General features: G+C 39.3%; 1 protein-coding gene across 4 annotated transcripts in view; it reads left to right on the top strand.

Moving 5' to 3' along the window:
• Positions 1-20,434, top strand: part of RIMKLB (ribosomal modification protein rimK like family member B) — a 41,706-nt gene extending 21,272 nt beyond the window's left edge. For 3 of the 4 annotated variants that reach the window (XM_053934395.1, XM_053934394.1, XM_053934396.1), the window contains exons 4-7: positions 11,039-11,269; positions 13,204-13,290; positions 16,220-16,423; positions 17,863-20,434. In XM_053934395.1, the coding sequence (XP_053790370.1) occupies positions 11,039-11,269; positions 13,204-13,290; positions 16,220-16,423; positions 17,863-18,326 (986 nt within the window). In that variant the 3' untranslated portion in view covers positions 18,327-20,434. The remainder of the gene's footprint in view (positions 1-11,038; positions 11,270-13,203; positions 13,291-16,219; positions 16,424-17,862) is intronic. The other variant, XM_053934398.1, reaches the window with a different exon arrangement.
• The last annotated feature ends 1,833 nt before the right edge of the window (positions 20,435-22,267 follow it).

The raw sequence follows: 22,267 nt of genomic DNA on the forward strand, positions 1-22,267 counted from the left end.
TTGTGTCCCTGACAGTTTTCTGCACCTGCATCTTTCTGTGAAGGCCTGTCTTGTTGGATGACTGCATCCACCAGGAAAATGAAATGTGATGCATGAGGCCAGTTTTCAGTTGTTTCTTTAGAACTTAACAATAAAAGCTTAAAACTTCTTTCCCCACTTTGTTACATTGCTTTCCAGACAGGATTTGCCTTTACCATATATTGAATTTCTTCTTTGATCTCTTCCCAAGTTTCCTTGTGGTCAGGCCTTGGGTCCTGTCTCTCCTGCAACTGTCAAACCTATAAAAGTACTTTCCACTTCTAGCATGAAGAACTTGATCTTTAATTTTTTGATGACTGTAAGAACTTGTTAGATGGTCTTGATAATGCAAAATAAAGACAGGATGTTACCTAGTGAACCCACATACCTAGTTTGAGATATGAAACTTAGGGCATTGTGGAGCAAGCATCCTACTGTTACAGCTGGGCATAACAATAAGTAACTTAAGAGCCCAGGCATACTGCAGGAGAAGGCCCCAGAGAATCACAGGGATAATAGAGTTTGAAAGGGAACTTTAAAAGCTGTCTGGACCAACCTTCTAGTAACAGCAGCCAACTTGAAAGCTGGAGCCAGCTCTGAAGTTAGATCAGGTTGCTTAGGGTGTATGAAGTCAGGTTTTGAATATCTCCAAGGATGAATCTGTCACAGCCTCTCAGTCTGTCACCAAGTTAGACCACCCTCATGGAGTGGGTGGTCCAAATATATGGTCACAATGTGTTAGCATGCTGTATCAGTTGCTGGGCTCTTGTCTAGCTCTGTGCACTCCAAAGCAGAGCTGTATGCATGTGATCTGCTCCTTTGTGTGAGGCACAAACCCTTCTCATATTCACAGCCTGTCCTTCTAAAGGAGCCTTTATCCATTCACCACAGTACCTCAGGCATGCAAACTATCCAGCTGCCAATTGAGGAGAGATTATGGGATGAAGTCATGGTAAGTGCAGATAGAAAGGTAGAAAGAACTTAGTATTGACTGGAAATTTTTGAAATGTGCATGTTCATATCCTGCTTCCTTTTGTTTTTCTGTCAATCTTCCCAGGATCATTCTGGCCTAAGACTGAAATGGTTCTTTGTGCACTCCTCCTTACATACTTGGGACTAAAGGTGAGGCAGGATTCTGAAAGTGCATGGCCTTTGTGGATGCTTTGAGTTGAATAAGTTCAGTGGTTGCAGGCAGAAAGGATTCTGTACATGTAAACTGCATGTCTTATTGCTTGTAATTGTTAGTCCTGCTTGAACAACTCTGGCAACTGGACATTTGTAGCAGTTTTGCTGCAAATTTTTCTTAACCTGAGGGAGTGGAAGCCACTGGAGAATGTATTACCTGCATAGGACAGGAGTTGGAGAAACAGAAATCAGTCCGATTGGTTTGGTTTTACAAAGTTGGAGGCTGGGCTAGCATAGTGACCATCAAGTTGTAAATGCAGAAAGAATACCCACCTCACTATGGAGAATTCTAGTCTCAGAGCAGCACTATCTTGACTATTTAAACTGTTCAGATCCTTGCTGTCCTTGCTGTGATCCAGTTTTCTCTGTTGCAGTTGACACCTGGATTAATCAGATCCTGCAGTGAGCTTGTTCAGCTTGCAACACCTGCAAGAAATTGAATTTTACAGAAGAACAGAAGAGTTTCCTGCTGGTGTAGGAAGCTTACTAGCTCACCAGTGGGTCTGTGTAAGAGTGATAGGGAGTGGGTGGTACTACATGCCACTGTAGGATTGTATGGAGCTGGAGAGAAAAACTGTTGGCAGCAGCAGGACTTAAGTCAAAATTGTCTTAGAACCACAACCTTAGGTGAGTGCTTTCTCCAGCATGTGAATTTCTAAAGAGGTGCTCATTTCTTCCCCTTTCTTGCATAGGTCTTCCAAGGTTCATAGCATGCTGTCAGACCTTTTCCTTTCAGAGTTTTTAATCTTTTTAAGTTGTTAGAGGCAGAGTCTAGGAATTAATGTAACTTGCAATTCAGTAACTAAGAACAGATCAAGAGTGGCATTTGGTAATGAAATTCTATGACTGTGTTGCTGTAAAATGGAAGAACTTGAAGAAAAATGTAATCTGCAAATATTTAATGGCGATTCTTTGAGTAATCTGTGGAAGAGATAAATGAACTAAGGAGACTTAACATACCTGAAGTGGTAAAAAAAGCTTTTGTTTCTCTTCTCTGCCATTGACTTATTTGTGATGAGAGCTGTAGACCTTAGTTATTTTTATTTCTTTGTAAATTGGGTGAGTGATTATTTCAGAAAAGACAAGAGAGCTTCAGAACTTGTAGTGTTGACTAAATGTTTATAAAGATACTTACCAGCTTGTAGGGATTGGTAAGCGCAGAATTACCCTTACAGTCTAGAGATTAGTGGTAAATTAGCTGATCTCTTAAATGTATTGCCTTCAAAGGTCAAAACAAGCTGAAAGTGGGGAGGATGTCCCTTCTACTTGCTTTAGCATGGTGTCTGTGAGTACAGTACTACCACTACATGATTTTTTCATTTGACTGGACTGCTTGAAAGAACTGTGTAATAATGAGGAACATTTTCTTTCAAGAAGAAAGTTATAGATTGTATAGGGTGTATTAATTAGGGAGCATACTAAGTAAGTATCTTAATTAGTTAACATGTTTTTGTGACTAGGTGGAAGCTTCTGCATCCAGATCAGGTGCAAAATAATACTGCAGTGTTATATCTGTATTTTCATTACAATATGGGTATAGAGCATGTGTACAGCTACTGCAGTATAGTTTTAACCCGCTAAAGTGAGAAAGAGGAGGCTTACAGAGGTGTAGGAAAAATGGAATTTTTCCTTCTCTACCTTTGATTTGTGTATGGTTCTATGTTAATGTCTGTCAAAACTAAGAAATTTTGGGTTATAGCTTTTGGTCTAGAACAACGTTTTTAGAGGACTGAAGGTGTTCGTGGAGGAAAATACTGTACTCATGATGACACTTGAACTGTTGTATACTATATGTCCAAGTACAAGTTTTTCTCTGACACATTAAAAAACCCCCACAAAACAGCAGACTCTTCCGAATGACAGGAATTGATATTATCTCTGCAAGCTTTAGAGTCAGTTTTAATGCAATTTTTTCCCAAAATATCACAGCTAAATTTCTTCTTTTAAGAAGGATGTATTTGTTTCCAAAATAAGTGCTTCCAATTCATAAATTGAATGCAATTTTGACTAGGAAGGCCTTAGACTCCAGTGACAGGTCAAAAACAATAAACTGAGGGGATCTTTCCAATCCCCAGAATTCAGGTTCAGCTAAATATATTTAGGAAAAAATTTGCAAGGAGAGGGAGTTGGATAGAATTTATTAAAAGTTTCTGACGGTGTAGACATTCTTCTAGGTATCTTTTCTGTTATGGGAGACAGATATGAAGGATCTGTGTCTTCATTACAATTGCGATTGAAACTTGAAGTGGATGCTTCTCCACTTTGCTTCACCACTTTGCTTAAGTAAATAAGTGGCATCTCCTGGTGTCAGAAGTTATTGTTTGGTAGCAGAGAGAAATGAAGTGCATTATGTTAGGCATTTTAAAGGTATTTAGTAGGTTTTGATATTACAGGAAAAAAATTAGCTTCATCTCAGATGGGAGGAGAACCTGTTATGGGTTGCTTGAAATCTTCCTTGGGATTTCTTTCTGCTTTTGGAAAGACCTTTCCAATCAGCCTTTTTTTTTCAGGTATATCCTTAACTTTTTTTCTTCACCTGCTATTCAGAATGAACAGAAACAGCACATGTAAAGCATGGGAAAGACTGACTGAATGTTAAGAGTGGAGTTAGTTTACAGTAAGGTTAGTTTACATATAATTAGCAATTCTGTGTTAATGGTTGGACTTGACTTTACAGGTTTTTTACAGCCTTAATTATTTTATGATTCTGTTCTTGTTCTGTAACACTGAATTAGGATGGGATTGTTTAGTGTTTATGCCTTTCTGCGTTTGAGTTGGGGAAGGGATTCCAGAACTTGTTATTTCTAAGGCTCTCAGTGTTGGTAGGCTCTGGATAGATGATACAGGACAGATACCTGCCACAAGTGGATATTCTCTCTGCTGAGGATGCTTTAGACTTCTAAAACTCTATCAGTCATGCTTATTTGACCCAGGAATGTTCTGAGAACACCTTGTGAAAATATTGTACAAAAATTCTAATGAGATACAAGAGGCCTCACCTAAACCATATCGAATCTAAAATATCATGTCTGGATTATAAACAGATGTCTGCTTTTGAAGTGTTATCTGTGCTGAGCAGTGGGTTTAGGTAAAGGTTTCATCATAAGAGCTTGCTAAATAGACAGCTTCTGGTTTCCAAAATACCTTTTTTTTTTTTTCAGAATACAGTGGCATAGTACTGTTCTAGAGAGATCAGTTTTGTTTCTGCTCTGTGTGATTTCCTTGATATTGCTGAGCTATGGAAGTGTGTCTTGGTGGGAAAGCCTTTCTGGTTAAGTTCTTGTGGAGAAGGAGGGTGAGGTCATATTGAACACATAGGGTTGAATGTTAGCACTTGTTAATTTGGTTTGAAAAAACTAGTGAGCAGGATAGGAAGGGAGATAATTTGAACTTAAAACATCCAGCACAGAACTATTGGAGAAATCTGTTTCTGTGGACACTAGAGTAATTAAATAGCTTAATAATACTAGATACCAAAGAGGCTTTTACATGGCAGTGACATTTTGGAGGAATTGTGACAACTTAATGTTCAGATTAATAAACTCTGGCTGTCAGGTGATAAGTGATATAGGAAAAATTCCTGTACAACTTCAAAGGGGGAAGTTAAGTTTGATGTTAATAAATTGGTTGTTCTCTAAAATTTCAGTGCTTAGCTGCCTTTTAGAGGTTAAGTTCTGGTTCAAATAAAATTGCATTTGAAGTGTGATACTTTATCTAACATACAGCTGCCACAAGCAGCCACTTTTCAGAAGAGGAATTTAACTTCAGTGACTGCCTCTGTCTTTGGCAAAACCCTCAGAAATTAGCAATTGCTCAAAAATACTTATACATTTCAATGAAGTTACGTTTTTCAAAGAAGGTTTGAAAAAAATTGGAAAAAAAGAAAGTTTATTACCCAATTTCTGGAAATTTTATGTTGCTTATAGTTGGGTTATAGGATAGATACTTAAATTAATATAGCAGCAAGCTTTTCAGATATAGTGTAGTATTTCATTAATGTTAATTCTACTTCTGTTAATTATTCCTTAATTCTGACACATACATTCTGCCAAGACTATTTGAAGTATGCTTAGTTTTGAAAATTTTAGAGATTTAGTTGTGATGGAGTTTAGTGAAGGAATGTATAACTTGTTATTGCAGTAATCTGCTATTTAGGTTTGGGAAATCTCCCTTCTGAGCTTTAAGCTTGCTTTAACATGGCAATTAGGGTGAAACACATTTAATTCCCTGCAAGTAAACTGTAAGTAATTATTAAACACTTTATAATGATTTAATGCAAATATTATGCAGTGTCTTGTGGGTGACAGATATTGGGAGGACAAATGAAATAGGAATGCACTGATTTGAGAGCAGGAGTGAGTCCAGACTTGTAGAAAAATTCAGTGATGTCTGTGAGAAGAACTGATGAATTGTGAAGAGCAAGTAGCAGGATGTAATATCATCAAAATACGAGGAAAGGTTTGTGTGATAGAAGGCTTGCCTGTTTCTCCCAGCTGACTGAGTTGAATTCATTATAGCCTGCTTGCTGAGTGACTGTTCATTTGGGAAACGTTAGCAGCTCCATGGATGGGTGGATGAATAAATTTGTATAACAAAGTTCTGAGAGCTGGAGACTTTCAAGGTAGCCTACAGATCTCTGAGGAAAAATCTGGGTAATACATCTGGAAGTTCCCAGACCCTGCTAGCTCCTGTTGGAAATGTGGTGGGAGCTGGTGTATGTTTTATGCTAGTGAAATTTGATTCAAATTTTATTTTTTGTAGTGCTGCATGCACGATGACCAACCAACCACTTAAATGCTGGTATGCCTGTTAGAAAAAGTATTCCACATACTGGATCTGTCTGAATACTAAATCACTTTTTTTCCTACTTTTTTTTTTACTTATGTATTTCAGAGAGCTGGTGTTTATTGGGGGTTTTGCTGAAGACGGAGGTAGTCACTGAAGTTACAATGGCAGCCTGTGGCAGCTGAGGCCACACAGTGAGGATTCTTTGCATAGTTACCCGTGTTGTACATGGAATTACATGTACATGTACATTAACTGTGTTGTCATGTTTGGGAACTTCTCATAGCCACACAATTCTCAGACAAATTCTGTGAAATATATACATGAAGTCAATTTGAAAGAAGGTGATGACTAAAATGTTTTATGTTGCTGAATTCATGGCAGCACTGCATAGGGAGCTTTGGCAAAACCACCTTTTGTGGAGCCTTCCTGATCTTTTGATCTGTTTGGTCAGAAATGGATTTGATAGGTCATGAGCTTCCATGGGTAACAAGGCAGTGTACCAGCTGTCTCCAGGCACAGTGAAAAGCTTTGTCTTTTATAAATTTATTTTATATTACTAAGGTTTAATCTTTTGTTAAAAGTGCCTCATGTTTGCTAAATCAAGATATATAAAGCATCTGGATGTCCTTGCAATCTTGGAGTTTTTAGACTTATCTTCTGAAACTACATTCTTTCTGTGAAAGCATTGTTTCAACTAAAAGTACAGTTGTTTGTAACATGCAGACTGGACACGAGATATTGCTTTGCAGTAGTTACTAATCTGTTGATGAATGAGTCTTGTAGAGATTGGAAGGAATTTGTGTAGGCTGCAAATGGAATAATGAGTTTCAAAAATGTAAGCAATTTAAAACACTGCTTGGATGTGAATTAAAATGTTCAGAAGCCACACACAGTTGCTTGAAATCTTGATCCTTTTTATCCATCCATAAGGCTATCATTGTGTTTTTTTTCCCCGAGTATGTTTGTCCACCCTAAAATTGTACTAAATCAGGTTTCTGAGAGACAGCTATCATCATGAATATCTTTCTATGTGAATAGGCTCTGCTGTGCTGGAGGTTAGTGTCGCAGAAACTTTCTAAGGGTGTAGATGCAGATCTTCTGACCTCACAGGTAACAGCAGTAGTCATCTCTGCCTCTTTCTTCTGTCTTTAGTACAGTTTAATGCTCTGTTTTCTGTGGTTTTCACGGGTTCATGTGATGGCCTCTGCCTTTTGGGTCCAAATAATCCTTTTTAGCAGAGACCAGTTGCTTTGCATTTTAAGCTTGCCTGCTGTTCTTTGGGAGTGAAAAGCAGGAGGAGTGGCTGGGCCAACTGATGAATAATCATGCATTTACCCACTCAGTTCTATCATGTGCTACTTTGAGCTGTTTTTGAGAGAAACTTGAGGGGTATGGTGTAACTAGTGAGGTTTATTCCCAAGTGATTACAGTTCACGTTGCAAAAATTCCTTTGTACTTTGTCTGAATACTGTGATGATTGGTGTATAATGTTATAGGTGTACCATGTTCCATTTTGGAGAATTTCATCTTGCAGAGGAAGAACAAAGACAGCTGAAGCTGAGTGAAAGAATAGGTCTTGTTGAAGAGCAGGGTTTAAATCTGTTTTTACTGTATTATATTCCAACTCGTGAGTCTTTACATCATAGAACCAAAGAATACCCAAATATTTTATGATAACCTAAGAAATTGTTTCTCAGGCACTGGTAAAATGGTTGTTATATGATGAGAAAGTTGACAGTATTGGATAAGCTTGAATTTTCCTTTCCTGGCTTATATTATTGGTACTTCAAAGGACCATGTAGCTGTCTCTTTGCTGTGTCTGCAATGTCATGGGCATCCACTGAAAATGTCAATGAATGGATTAACTTGTTATTTGTCAAGGTATTTCTGTATGATCTGAGTGTCTGCCTTCTGTGTGTTTGTGAGGTCAGTTCATTGTCCACAGGCAACAGTGAGTGTAACCTGCTTTACTGTTTTGGGATCAGGATGGCTCTGTAACTGCAAAGAAGGGAGTGTTCGTCTAGGCTGTGTGCAGTTTTGTGTGCCACTCTGTGAAACAGGTCCCTTGGTTAGTTCAGCCTGGAGAAGAGGAGGCTGAGGGAAGACCTTGAGTGGTCTGTAGCTTCCTCATGAGGGGAAGCAGAGTGGCAGGCACTGATCTCTTCTCTGTACTGATCAGTGACAGGACTCAAGGGAATGGCCTGAAACTGAGTCAGGGGAGGTTTAGGTTGAATATGAGAAGAAAGTTCTTCACGCAGAGGGTGTTTGGGCACTGGAACAGGCTCCCCAGGAAAGTGGTCACAGCACCAAGCCTGTCAGAGTTCAAGAAGTGTTTGGACAATGCTCCTGGGTACATGGTGTCCTGCTTATTGGGGCTGTTCTGTGCAGTGATAGGAGTTGGACATGGTGAGCCTTGTGGGTCCCTATCAATTTAGCACAATCTATGATTAAAAAAAAAAAACCATTACCTCTTAACCACTATGTAACATCTCTGTAGTCTTTTTTTCCCTTACTCTTCTTTACATTCATGAATCAGTCTTTTGGAAATAATGACCTGGATCTTCTATGTTACTGCTTTCTTTTACTGCACATTACAGTGAATAAATATTATTTTATCAGCCCACTTGGCAATAATGACCATTAACCTGATTGTTAACTGATGGGTCTCAGATGGAATGCTGAATGCATGCTTGTTCCAAAATGGCAGAATCTGCCTCTCCTTTTTACTGTAATAAAGCTGCTTCTGTTTGCAGCACTGTGTTGCTGGGAGACTGCAGCTAATTTTTATGGTGCATATCACTAGTAGTGATTCAGATTATACATTTCATTGAGTAGGTCTTCTCTTTGTTTGTAAACTGCCTTCTGTAAGGGGAGAGAAATTTTGTTCTGGGAAGAACAGTATCCAGACCAGAGAGTATGACTGAATCTGAAACAAAAGCTCAGACTGTTCTGTTGATAACATCATTGTACTTCCAAAGTCACTTCAGGGGGGATGGTGACCTGGCTAAATTTACACCAGTCTGATAGTCAAGTCTATCACAGGTACTCAGAAGAATTCCAGGTGAGACAAACACATCTCCTCAAACTGCTCTTTTTCTTTTTCAGAATCCATGGTGCAAAACTTCATCATGTGGCGTGACTTTAAAGCAAAACAACAAAATAGTCTGAGAGATTATGAATTGGAAAACTGTGTCGTTTTGGTTCACAGCACAGATAACGGTGGCAATTTTGGGGCTGTGTAGAAAATGCAGTCCTTTTTAGAATGATTGTTGCACAGCTTGCATGTGGATCAGGATGAGCATGCAATTACATTGGCAAAAAGTGGGTGTAATTGGGCATGCACCTAAATGGAAAAATACATGTGTAAGATGGAATCTGACTAATAAGTAAAAAAATCTTCTGCTTGCTGAATCTGTACTCCTTTTGTGGCTAAAGGAGGTTGTAGTCCATTTTGTGCTGTTCACAGTCTGCTTAGGTTTGTAGCAGTGTCTTGTTCTTAATCTTGCTTGAGATGCCTCTCTAAAATGGGGTGTGTGTGTGTGTGTCTCTGAAGCCTGCTTGCTTAAACACGCGAGTCATGTCAGCTGCAATGCGGCAGTGCTTGGTGCTAATGAGGTGAGCAGCCAGAGCACTCGTCTGCTTATGTTTGCTCATCTCTGTGCAATTATGGCTGTGGGGATTGGAAAAAAGAATTTGTATTGGATGTGGCTCTGTTTTGGCCTTTCCAGAGTGTGGTTGTGTTCTCCTGAGGAATGGGCAGCACATTTCAACTTCCATTTTGGGAGTTAGATGGTTGCTTCAGTATGTTTAATGCAAGGTCTAAAATACATCCTGGTTGGGAGAAGAAAAGAAAAAAGGGAAGTACAGAGAGGGGGAAATCCCCCTTCTTCTCTCCCCCCTCCCTCCCAGTTCTCCCCCAATTAATTCTAATGCACGTTGAAATGAAATATATAGCTTCGCAATCGGTGCCTTCATGCAGAGTAGATATAAGTCTGTATTTGTAATGTAGCATCTTTGGAATACAGTAATCAGGTAAAAAAATTTGGTTAGAGCTCACTAGTTATAGGTGGCCTTTGGTAGGCACAAGATGCAGATGCACTGTGATTTCTCAGCTCACTTTTTTTTTTTAATTATTTTTTTAACCCTTAAGGTGTTGACAGCAGTGTGAGCTGAGTATTTTTTTCTGAAGTCATAAAGTTTTGCTTTGAACATAAGGCAAATAAAGTAAATATCAAACCTTGTTTGTCTTTTCCCATCCTCAGATTCCAGACTGTCTCCATTGAGCTTGATGCCTTCTGTCCAATCCTGTCTTATGCCTGTTCCTGCAGCTCATCTTTCAGTGTTTCTTTTTCAGAGAATTAGCCTGTAAAACTATAGGTCATGATTAAGTAATGTATTGATCTTGGTGGCAAAGCTGGCTTTCTTTCTTGTTCCTGCCTTTGTCACAGGGTGCTTCCCTATTTGCTGATAAAATTGTTTCTGACCACTTAATTTAATATAAATCAGATTGTTGAAATGACCTGCTGAAAATACTGCTGGTTTATTGTGTTTTTTTAAGGATCTTATCCAGTCTCTGTCACTTTGGCAATATGTTGTGTAATGTGGTGCCAAAAACAGAGGGATCAATACAGCTGGGACTGGGAAAGGTATGAACTGCATCCTGTAGGCAAGAACCAGCGATGGGAGGCAGGAACCTCCTGAGCTGTTGATACAGCTGATGTGAGTGTAGCATGCAGTTTACACCCATAGAAAGGGTGGAGTGTCAACCTGTAAACAAATGCCCATCACCCTGGGAAGGAGCCCAAGACTGTGCCCTAATTAAGTCTGGTTTTTGCTTGGTCCTAGTTTTATGTGAGTTCAGAGTGACATGAGTGAAACAGCACAGCTGACAAGATGTGTGCTGGGGAGAGTTGTGCTGTTTTAACACTTGCTGTTGAAGTCTGGTATCTCTGTGATCACAGATAGTGCAGTATTTCTGCGCCTGTTTACCTTCTCCTGGAGACCTTATGACTTAACACTGGGATGTTTTTCTCTCTTCCTTCTTCAGGTCTCCGGGTGAAAGGGGAGCTCATTACTGCTTACCCACAAGTGGTGGTTGTGCGTGTGCCAACACCTTGGGTCCAGAGTGACAGCGACATCACAGTCCTTCGCCACCTAGAGAAGATGGGCTGTCGATTGATGAATCGTCCTCAAGCCATCCTCAACTGTGTCAACAAGTTCTGGACATTTCAAGAACTTGCTGGCCATGGTGTGCCTCTTCCAGACACTTTCTCATATGGTAAGGCTGTTGGATCAAAAGGGTAGCATAGTTGCCTAGACAACTTGCACTTTTGCAGTGCAAAAGATAAAAGTTTTGGAAATCCATAGAAATTTAAGTAGCATGAGGCCAGTTCCACAGCTAAGTGTTTAATAACCAAAAAAAGAAGTTAAAGTCATGGCATCCAGATTCTGGTTTTGTCTTTGTTGATTAGCTTTTGATGCTTTGAAAAGAGTACTTAAACTGTACCTCAGCCTTCCAAGCAACTGACTTTGGCTGTTAGTGCTATAATACTTTCCAGTGTTTTCCAGTTGCCCAAAACAACAGACGAGAGCTTGAGGTACTAAATGTCATAAGTACTACAGAAAACTACACTTTGGTACAACCTGAAAGTAGATTAAACTCCTATATGAATAAAAATGTCTGCAAATACATCAGTTTTTGTGAAAGGACAAGAGTAGCAAGGAGTATGAGTCCTTGTGTTCACCTTTTAACAATAGTTTAGGCTTTGTTGCCCACCAAAACAGTTAATTATTGTTTATGGTTCCTGCCTCTGGACTCTCTACTATCTCTGGTTCCTGACAGAGTGCTAGATCAGAGGAACCATTCATCTGAGCTACCCTGATGCTCTTTCTGCTTTTAATTACAATCTATTAAAGAACTGTAGATACCTCTCAACCTTCTGTTCCTTCTGGGAATACCAGTGCGTTCCTTCCCTTTGTGTGATTGCATCAATAGGCTTTTTTAAAGGGAACTTGACAAAATGAGGAAAAAAAAGTGACAAAACCATGGCTTTCTGTCAATTACTATGAATTACTATTTCCATCAATTACCATGAAAACACATTTGAGAAGAAACATACCCTTTCTTTATACATGTGGTTGCTCTAACTTCTTGAGAAAGGAATGAGTTTTTAATTTTTGGGGGGAAGGGGAGACCAGGAATGATGCTTAATAATTGCAGTACATACCTGTTTGGTCATAACTCCCTCCCACTTCTGTTAGTGTCTGCCTCTGGAATTTGACAGAAGCATGACTTTCTTTTCTTTTTTTCTTTTTGTTTTTTTAAACTGCAAGTATCAAGTTATATGTGAGAGCTGACTTTGCCAAGTAAAGCAGGATGTGCTGAATGACATGTTACTCCATGACATACATTAAACTCCATGGCAGGGTCGTGATGGCTGCTGCTGGCTTTGTGACTTTGTGTCTTGGCTTGACTTCTGCACTTTACTGCACAATGTGTTAGAGGGAACTTGTCCCTTTGTCTGCTGACTTTTCTCATCTGTATTTCTTGTGCTGTGGTCAGCCTTCTTTGACTTGAACTCAAGTAACCTTGAAGTATCAACCATAATTGCGTGAATGGCCATTAAAAGCTACACTCTAAGGTCCTTAGAGATGCAATGAGATTAAGGGTTTAAAGTAGTACTTCAGGATATAGGGAGAATGAAATACAGGAGACTTAAACCTTCAGAAGTGGGGAGGTGGATTGACAAGGTCTGGGTTGTTGCTGCTCTGTGGATTATGCCTTGTCATTGTGTTCTGTGTTGCTTTCCTGGTTAGTAGTGTGGATGGAACTGTTACTAGTGTTATGAGTCTGCTGTTTTCCTGTTAGATATTTGAAAAGATGGAAGTTGATAAAGTAAAAGTGATAAACTGGAATACGATGGTAGAATTGGGGCATTTGGATTTGGAAGATTAGATTGAGCCTTTTGGGATTGTGATCGAGAGGCCTTTGTCAATTTGTGTCTTCAATTCCAAAGCAAGTAGGTCTTAGTATCCCACATGCCACAAACACCTTCAAAGTCTGATCCATGCTCCATGACCAAGGTCCTCCTAACTGATGATTTTTCTGCATTATCTAAGCTGTAAGGGTGGGAGGAATGTATGGCAATTACATCCCAAATTTGGCCACAGCAGACTGGTGGCACATAATGTTGTTGGTTTTCTTTTTGCCAGGTGGTCATGAGAATTTTTCCAAAATGATTGATGAGGCGGAAGTGCTGGAGTTCCCTATGGTGGTGAAGAACACGCGGGGTCATCGAGGTGGGTGTGAGGTCAGGGGTGAGGGCAAGGAGTATTCTGAGCAGCACTCCCAAGTTTTTGTCTCATCAAGGAATGAGAGTTAAGAAGATCTGTTAGGTGTTGGACTTCTTTCCAATACATCTAAATTCTACCACCCTTGAATGCTGAATGTTGAATAGGCTGCAGCACTGGGAAACAGTTTTAGTAGAACCCAGTCTTGCAAAGGCTGCATTCAAAGGGAAAGTGTTCAAAATTATGGTGCATTGGTGACTTCTATGAGGAAAGCTTTGAACTAGAATAATGGGAGGTCTGGCCTTCATGAAGTTGAAAGAAGCCTACATGGATTTTTTAAATAGGCCTAAGAAATGAAATCTCAGTTCATGCAGTGACTTCTTTCCTACTTGACTTTGTCTATAATTAGGATTCTGATTTAATTCAAATCTTACATATTGTTTATAAAACTGAATCTCCGTTTTTCAGAAAAATACCTCTGACATTGTCAGTGGTATTACTGCAGGTTCAGATTAAGTTGCTGTGTTGTTAGTCTTTTAAGTGTTGAGTATGAAACAAACATCAACTTAATTTAGTGTTAAATAATGGTTACTGAAGGAAGCCATGTTTAAATCAATTTCAGAGGTTATTTGCAGAGGAAGTTTCTCTGTTTCTAATATACTTTCAAACAAATTTAATAAATACTAGATCTATAAAGAAACTAAAAATAAAGATAAGGCACAAAACCAGGAGTTACTTCAGACAAAATCATAACTAGAGAACACCACTCTTTTCTCTCTGTCAGTTTGCTCTCACTCTCTGCTGCTTTGATGCTTCTCTTCTGCTGGCATGAGTGCTTCTGTAGCCATGTAGTAAGTGGATTCAGGAACTGATGTTGAATGGATCTAGATGGGTTATTTTTACTCAGATTAATTCCTTACGTGATTTAGCACTTACTTGCACAAATACTTGTGTTGATATAATGGAAAAGAGCAAAACGCTGGGGCTGAGGAAAATCAGACCTGCTGCTGTTAGTATTAATTCCTGTTAGTGTGGTTTTAAAGTGTGGGTGGAGCTCTAAAGCCAAGGTGAGGTTTGATGTTGCAGCAAGGTGAATTTGACAGCTGTGGAATATCTGAGACAGTGGATTTGACTTAACACTGTTTCTAGTGAAGATCTACTAAATAATTTTAGAGTTCTAGCTCTAAAAGAAACAGCAGTTTAGTTTTCTGCTCCCTTTTTTAGCCAGGATTCCTGTAAATCTGTTTACAAGTTTTGCTTTAGACCACTTTAAACTCCAGGTATTTTAATGCAAATTTATGCAAAGTACATATCTTTTCACATTAAGAGAATTGGGGAAACTTTTTCAAATTAATTGAAGAACAGCCATTTGCAAATTATATTTAAAATAAATAGGCAAATGTGGTCATAGGTGTACTGGCTGATGAATAAAAGCCATACTCTTCTAGGCCAATTTTCTGTACAGCTTGCAGCTGCAGCAAATAGGCCAGTCCTGGTTTTGCCAAGATGTCATGGTGCTGGATAATTTGCAAGAACTAAATAGTTCCTCTCCAAGGCACCATTCTTCCTTTTCCATTTCAGGAATACAGTAGGATTATTAATTGCCTGTAGAATTGTTAAAGTTTGGAGTGGGAGAAAGAACATAGAGGTTTTTTCTTTTTGTGAATTTTAAGCTTACATTCTCATGTCTCTGTAATGAGAAATTCCATGTTCCTCAAGCAGTGTTCTGTGTTATGGAGACCTTAAATCCTATCTAAACAGAGGCTGCTCTAGTAGGGCACAGGGACATGTGGTGGAATTCTTTACACATTATTTATCCTAGTTCTGCTTCTGCTGCATTTTTGTTCTCTTACTTAAGGAGGGCAGTTTATCAATTCATGTTTGTACTCTGTTAACACCATAACAGAATTGAATGACAGTTCTGCTTCAAGAGAAAGTGTGCAGCCTTATTGCAAAGCATAAATCTAATATGACATAGAGCCTTCAGGAAAGGGGAAAAGAAGTTGGGAAATGTAGGTAAAGATGGAATGGGATGCAGTCTTGTGAGAGTGGAAATTGGATAGAAAGTAGTAGAGTCTGGTTCAGGGATGACTTTAACCAGTATGAATACAACCAGAAAAGAGCAAACAAGTCTTTGGTGTGCTCTAAAAATGAAAGGGAATGAAGATACTTATTTCAGGTTAAAAAATCCAAGTCCTAGAGATGTTTGCTTGCAGAAAACCTGGTGATTTGTCAAGAGGGTTTTTTTGAGTTGTGGGATAATCCATTCATTTTATGTCTTATGGAATCTTCTTCTAAATTATCTTGGATACTGTGGAGTGGAACATTTTCCTCTGAATGTAGTTGTTCCACTGCAGACCTCATTCTGGAGTTGTGAGCTGTTTTAAGTATTGGGAAGAGCAGCTCTCAGGAACTTTCTAACAGAGGAATGAGTGGTTCTGCAGTGGCACACTAGAGACTTCAGAGTTCTTAGATGCCAAGTGTTCCACAGTTTCATGTTGTTGGTTCCTGTGTGTCAAAGCTGTAGGCTGTGGGTCCTGTCCTCTTGGATGAACAAAATTGTTATTAATTACATGTCGGTTGCTCTTTAAGTATTTCTTCCTTTTTTTCCCCTCTCACTAAGGACTTGTACCAATAGAAGTTGAAACTGCAAGACCATCTCCTTTATCTAAAGCTTTTTTCTTTTTCCTTGCTTCTTTCTTTTTCTTTTTTTTAAACTCAAGTCTCCTAGCTCTGTCAGTACTTGAACACTTAAAAGCACTGAATCAGTGGAATACTGTTGTCCATGGAAGAATTTGTAAATGGATATAAGCTACAGATGGGGCCTCTGAGAATAGGCAGTGTGCTGGTCAGAGGTTTGACTTTCATGTGCTGAGTCATTGATGCAGCTCAGATAGGTAGCTGCTTTCAACACACCGATGTTCTTTCCTCCATACAGGTAAAGCTGTGTTCCTGGCACGAGACAAGCACCATTTGGCAGACCTAAGCCATTTGATCCGTCACGATGCCCCTTACTTATTTCAAAAATACGTTAAGGAGTCCCATGGCAAGGATGTGCGTGTCATCGTAGTGGGAGGCCGTGTGGTGGGCACCATGCTCCGCTGCTCGACAGATGGGAGGATGCAGAGTAACTGCTCACTTGGTAGGAAAAGCATTGCTCATAGTTTTGATCAGAATATTTCAACTCAGTTGAAAAATCACAAAGCTGACTGAAATAAGCTGCAGGTGTTATTTTATGTTAATTGTGCTTACTGCTGGGGGTTTAAAGGGGAAACATGAGAATAAGGATTAAGTAAGAAGCATGTTGAGCAAACACAGGAGGAGAGATGATCTTTGCTCAAAGTGTTTGATAGATGGGATGATGACAAACAGGGGAAAGTTCTAGAACACAAATGGAGCAACTGATGTGGTAATGGCAATTTGGTGGTAATGGCAATTTAATGCTAATGCCATGTTATCATTTGTTTCATCCTGTTGAGAGGAACAGAAAATGAAGGAAGACAGAAAGCAACACTAAAGGGAGGTGGAGGAGTCAGTCATTTGGCAAGAGAGTAGAAGAAAATGTTAAGTGAGGAAGCTGTTGAAGGCAATAAATAATTGGATTACGCTGTGCATTTTCTGTGCTGCCTTAAGTTTTCAGGTTCTTCCCTGCTACCTCTTCCCACAAAGACCATATCTGGGAGAAAGAGGAGGTTACTGCATGCTCAAAACTGAGATTCTGCATAGGTTTGGGTGTTGGACTTGAGGGTTTCTGAGGGTAAAAGGAGGAAAGACGCTTGAGGGTGCCTGGGTGAAACTGTACTGAACGTGAGCAGGGATGGCATAAAATGTGTTCATGTATAGTGCAGTTTTGGTTAGAATGCCTAAGAGATTTTAGTTACTACTTCATGCAGAGGAAATACAGCCTGAAAGATTTTTCTGTTAATTTTCTTTTTGTTTCTTATTATTTGGGTTATTTTTCAATTTAAGTATTGTGATAGATGAAGCTTGAGCCAGTTAATATTTAGTTGGTGGACTGTGAACCTGACCAGCTGAGGTTCAGACACAAATGTTCCCTAATTCTTGCTTTAGAGACAGTAACCTGTGATAGGAAGTTGAGAGGTATGTGAGCAGATGATGATAATGTTTTAATTGCCATTCCCCTCAATTATATCTACAGTTAGAGTTGTAGTCTTACCAAGAGTTCTAGGTTTAATTTTGTTGAAATATTTATTGTGAGCTAGAACGCTTCTTGAAAACCTCTTCCTTAGAAGGAACAAGGATGGTTTGTTAATTCATTTTTTTAATATCCTGGGATCATAAAGATGTGTATTTTTTCTTGACTAAAAAGTCATCACTTAACTCTTTTTAAACAAATCATAATCTTGACCTGCCAAAGACAGATCAGAATCTTTTGAAATCCTAGTGTGGCATCAAGTTCATTAGTAGTCACTGTGGAAAGGAGGTTGCTTTCTAAGTCATCAGCAGTGTGCTTGCAGGCTGACTTTGAAGCTTCCCAATCAAAAAGCACTGCCTGGTTGAGAAGGATGTCAGTCACTTGTGACCTGAGTGCAGACAGCAAGTTCTTTTCACTTTTTCCAGGTGGTGTAGGAATGATGTGCTCGCTGAGTGAACAAGGCAAGCAGTTGGCAGTCCAAGTGTCAAACATCCTGGGGATGGATGTGTGCGGCATTGACCTGCTGATGAAGGACGACGGCTCATTCTACGTCTGCGAGGCCAATGCAAATGTAGGTTTCATTGCCTTTGACAAGGCTTGTAATTTAGACGTAGCTGGTATCATAGCGGACTATGCCGCTTCCCTGCTGGCCCCCGGCCGCTTGACGCGGCGCATGTCCTTGCTCTCCGTGGTGTCCACGGCCAGTGAGACTAGCGAGCCAGAGCTGGGCCCTCCAGCTGGGGCCGCTGTCGACAACATGAGTGCTAGCTCCAGCTCTGTCGACAGCGACCCTGAGACCACGGAGAGAGAGTTGCTCACCAAGCTCCCGGGGGCTCTCTTCAACATGAACCAGCTAATAGCCAATGAGATCAAGCTCCTTGTGGAGTGATGCCACGTGTAAATAGGTGACCAACAGAACTCTCTCTTGTAAAATTTTTTTTTAAACCAACTTGCAATGCTGTTTATCAGAGACGCTCAGAGGAATGAGGAAAGGGGGGTGGGTGTGTCAGTCAAGAGAGTAAAAGTAAAAGGCACACGTGCTGTGATTGCTGTCCCTACTTATTTGCAGAACATTAAATTGTCTTAAGTTCTTCATCAGTTTTACAGTGGAGATGCTCAGTTCGTAACCAAGCAGTAATTTTATTTGGATGCTGCTTTGGTCCCCAGATATATTGCAGTTCATGTGTCTTCACAGGCAAGCATTGAAGCGTGATTCACACTTGAAGATTTTCAGAAAGTTGTCTGGCAGCTCTCTAGAAACTTCTGTGAATTATTGCACCAGTTAAGTTAAGTCTCTTCTACCTCTGTAAGGCTTGATCCTGTAAATTGCCGAGTGCCTCAAATTCTTTGTGTGAGTTGAAGGTGTTAAATACCAAGTATTTCAAAATTCCTGGACACCTACTGTTCCTACTCTTGTAGATGGGAGCTGTAAGTTCAGGATCCTTTTAAAGTCATCACTTTCTGACCTTGCAGGATACGGCCTTTCAAATGATGAAGCTGAGAGAAGTATCAGTTGACTTAATGTGAACTTTCTGTAAAAATCTGTAGATTGTACCATCTTGGTATTAAGTGGCAGCTTTATGTCTAAATTCCTTTATAAAGTTTTAAAGGAGGATACTTCTGTTTTTCTCATTTCAAATCCTCATTTTGGAAGGTATATAGGGGAATTGGTCATATTCTATTTGTGGGCAGAAGTGGCACGTTTTTAACTATTTTTGCATGGTTGGAGGAGATAAACAGCACTGTAATGTTTGGTATACAAAAATGATGTTTAATCTAAAAATGTGAAAAAGAATTACACTAGTTTAAAGCAAACGTGCATCGACTTGTATTTGTTAGTGTTTTAGTCTTTCTGAGAGAGATCTGCAATGTTAATGTTCCTTTTTCTTTAATACATGCTAGTCCAACACTCCCTTCTCTATGCCTGCATCTTTAACAGTGGCCAAAGTGAAAACACCGCAGACTGTTTGTTAAGAAAACACTGAGTTGTAGCCTGTACATTGGTGGGGGGGGTTGTTTGTTTGTTTTTATTTGCTTTTTTTTGGAGGGAGGAATGTGGTAAGGTGTGGAGGAGGGAAGAGCTGGTTAAAAGTGGTTAGTCATCCAGAGGAATTTTAGAATAAAGCTACAGTTCATACAATACTTACCAGGCTTACTTTTTCCCCACTGAACATAAAAAACTGATGTTGGCATAAATCCAAAGAGTATATAACTGGGGAGAAATATTCAGTTCTTAGCTTTGGAAAATGTGTCAGATTTAAAAAAGGAAAAAAAAAAAAAGAAGGAAAAGAAAGAAAAAAAAGAGAGCTCAGCCAGAGTTTAAAAAAAGAAGAAAAAAAAAAAACCTAGGTCCAAAAACAATTAAGGGATTGATCCTAGGCCCTTACATGTACGTAGTGTGATTGCACACACTCGTGTGTGTTTGTGTGTGCACAATTGTTTTTCTTTATTTTTTTGAGGATGTTGGCTGTTCAGCTCCTAATTTTTTCACAGACTTCCTGATTTTCCTTAATCCTTCTGGCTGTGCATTTTCTCATTAGCCTTGAGCTGGTTTGTAAAACAGATAACCAAAACAGATACTGAGTCCATTTTTCAGTCCCTGTCTTCCTCCTCCTTTTCCTCCTCCTTCTCCCTTTTCATTCCCCTCTTATTCTTGGGGTTCATAAAGCCCTGGAACTATATATATATATATAAATATATATATAAAGATAAGCCTCTTTTTTAAAAACAAAAAGTAAAACGTTTACAATTGAAAAATCATCTTGTGAAAATAGGTTTGTTTGGAGGGGGGTTGTGTGTGTGCAATGCTGCTGTTTTCTGGATACTTTAATGGAGCATGTCCCATGTACCCTCTGAGGTTCTGCACTGCCCACCTCTGTGGCCCTTCCTCACCTCTCTGCTGCTCTGCTGTTTTACCTTCACTTGGACCTTAAACACAACTCACGGACACTATGCAGAGAGTCTTCAAGAGGCAATAAACAGAACAGTATTAACCTACTTTATGGAGGTTTGATCATGCTTCTTTGTACAGTTTGGTTTTTTTATTTTAAAAGGAATGTAATAAAATGGCTTTTTTTTTTTTTTTGTAGAATTAAATATTATTATTAAAATCAAGTGAAAGGTTGACTGTTGGTGTTAAGCAGGAAGGTGGACCAACTGGTCCAGCAAAAAAACGATCTTCAGCAGTAAAAAGGTATTTTCAAATCCTTCTTACTGAGCCTTCAAGTGCACAGGTTATACCTGAAGAATATAAAGGTCTTCAACCTCTGTGAAGAGTTACAGAACGACAGAACATGAAAGTAACCTAATTCTTTAGTCACTGAGCAGTAAACTCTATTCTAAGAGCTCTACTTCCCTTGCTTGTTTATCCAAGGGGAATTTGGGGTGGAGGGTGGCTCTTTTTTGTTGCTTTTTCTTTTTTTGTCTCTTCCTTTTTACTGGTAGGTGCCTGCATTCCTTGACAGGCTGATAGGATCAATCCTTCCCTTTCTAGCTGTGACATACATTGAGCACATGTGGAATAACAGCAGGGAGTAAACAGGTGCTAGTTGGTATACAAAGGCCTTCGTGTTTCTATCACAGGAAACATCTTTTAGATGAAAGTTAACTGAATATTCTGGATTATTTTTTTGAGTTCCTGTAGTATCTTGTAGCTCACAGGAACCTTACATTTCTAGCACCCTTTCAAAATGTCTAGGTTACACCTCACAGCTGTAAAATTCATGAAGTAAATATAAGATTTTTTTAAAAAAGACCAAGTGGGTTGAGAGATTTGCCGTTTGACTCCCTTCTCATAAGCTGCTCTTCTGGTTGGTGCTTCCATTACTAGTTTGGAGAGAAGTCTATGCATGCATAGTGGTCACAGAGGGAAACAGGATTTGAAACATCATGTGTGTGTGTTTGGATATTGGGTATTGATGCTGCATGAAAACCTTGCTTGAGGGGTCATTTGTACAAATGGGCACACTTGTCTCATGTATTTACTCCCTACTTACTCATTGCTCCTGAAACAGTGAAATGCAAAGAATGGCCTGGGGATGCAAGGGGTGTCTCATTTTTACTCAAAGGGAAAAACACCAACAAACCTAGCCTGTGGTAATCAGGCAGTGTTTCCCATTGAAGGTGAACTCCACAGATGTCAGCTTTATACACTTTATTTTCTTCAGTTCTGTGTGCTGAAAATCACGTGCTAAACTTCTATACAGTTGCACTAACACTACCTCCATATGTGGGTTTGGAATCATGTGCTGAAAAAATGGTCAACATAGTGGTGGATTACAGTGGTACCAATACAGCTGATGGTGATACAACTATTTTTGTATATTTTAATGTTTGAAAGAGCCAGTTATAAACTCATTTGCAAGAATAAGTTTCTTAAATTACATCTGATGAAATTTTGTTCTCTGTAACACTGGTGATTTTCTTCTGTTCAACTTAATGTGTTTGTAATTCATGTCTTGCTGTCAATGTATGGATTGTATCTTAATCCTTGTATTTAATTCTTTAATGTGTTTTATAAAATCTTTTCTTGTAATGTTACAACACCTTATCTGTAAAACAGTGTCAATGCTTGATGTTTTCATTGACTGTTAACATTTTTTGTTCTGAGTTGACGGTCACTCTTGAAGCCTTTTCTCCCATTTCATGTGCTATCTTTGCTGTGTGATATTTACCTGGAAAATAACCTCTGGAACATCTGGGTATGTCAGACGCAAAGGAGATGCTTCTTCAGATGTTAATACTGGACTGCAAAATCCAACAAATGAAACCAGTGACACTTGCTAAATTCCCTCATTGCAAAAATCTGTCAGTTAAATGTATAAGGGACAA

Source organism: Vidua chalybeata, chromosome 2 (genome assembly GCF_026979565.1).
Source record: "Vidua chalybeata isolate OUT-0048 chromosome 2, bVidCha1 merged haplotype, whole genome shotgun sequence".
NCBI lineage: Eukaryota > Metazoa > Chordata > Aves > Passeriformes > Viduidae > Vidua > Vidua chalybeata.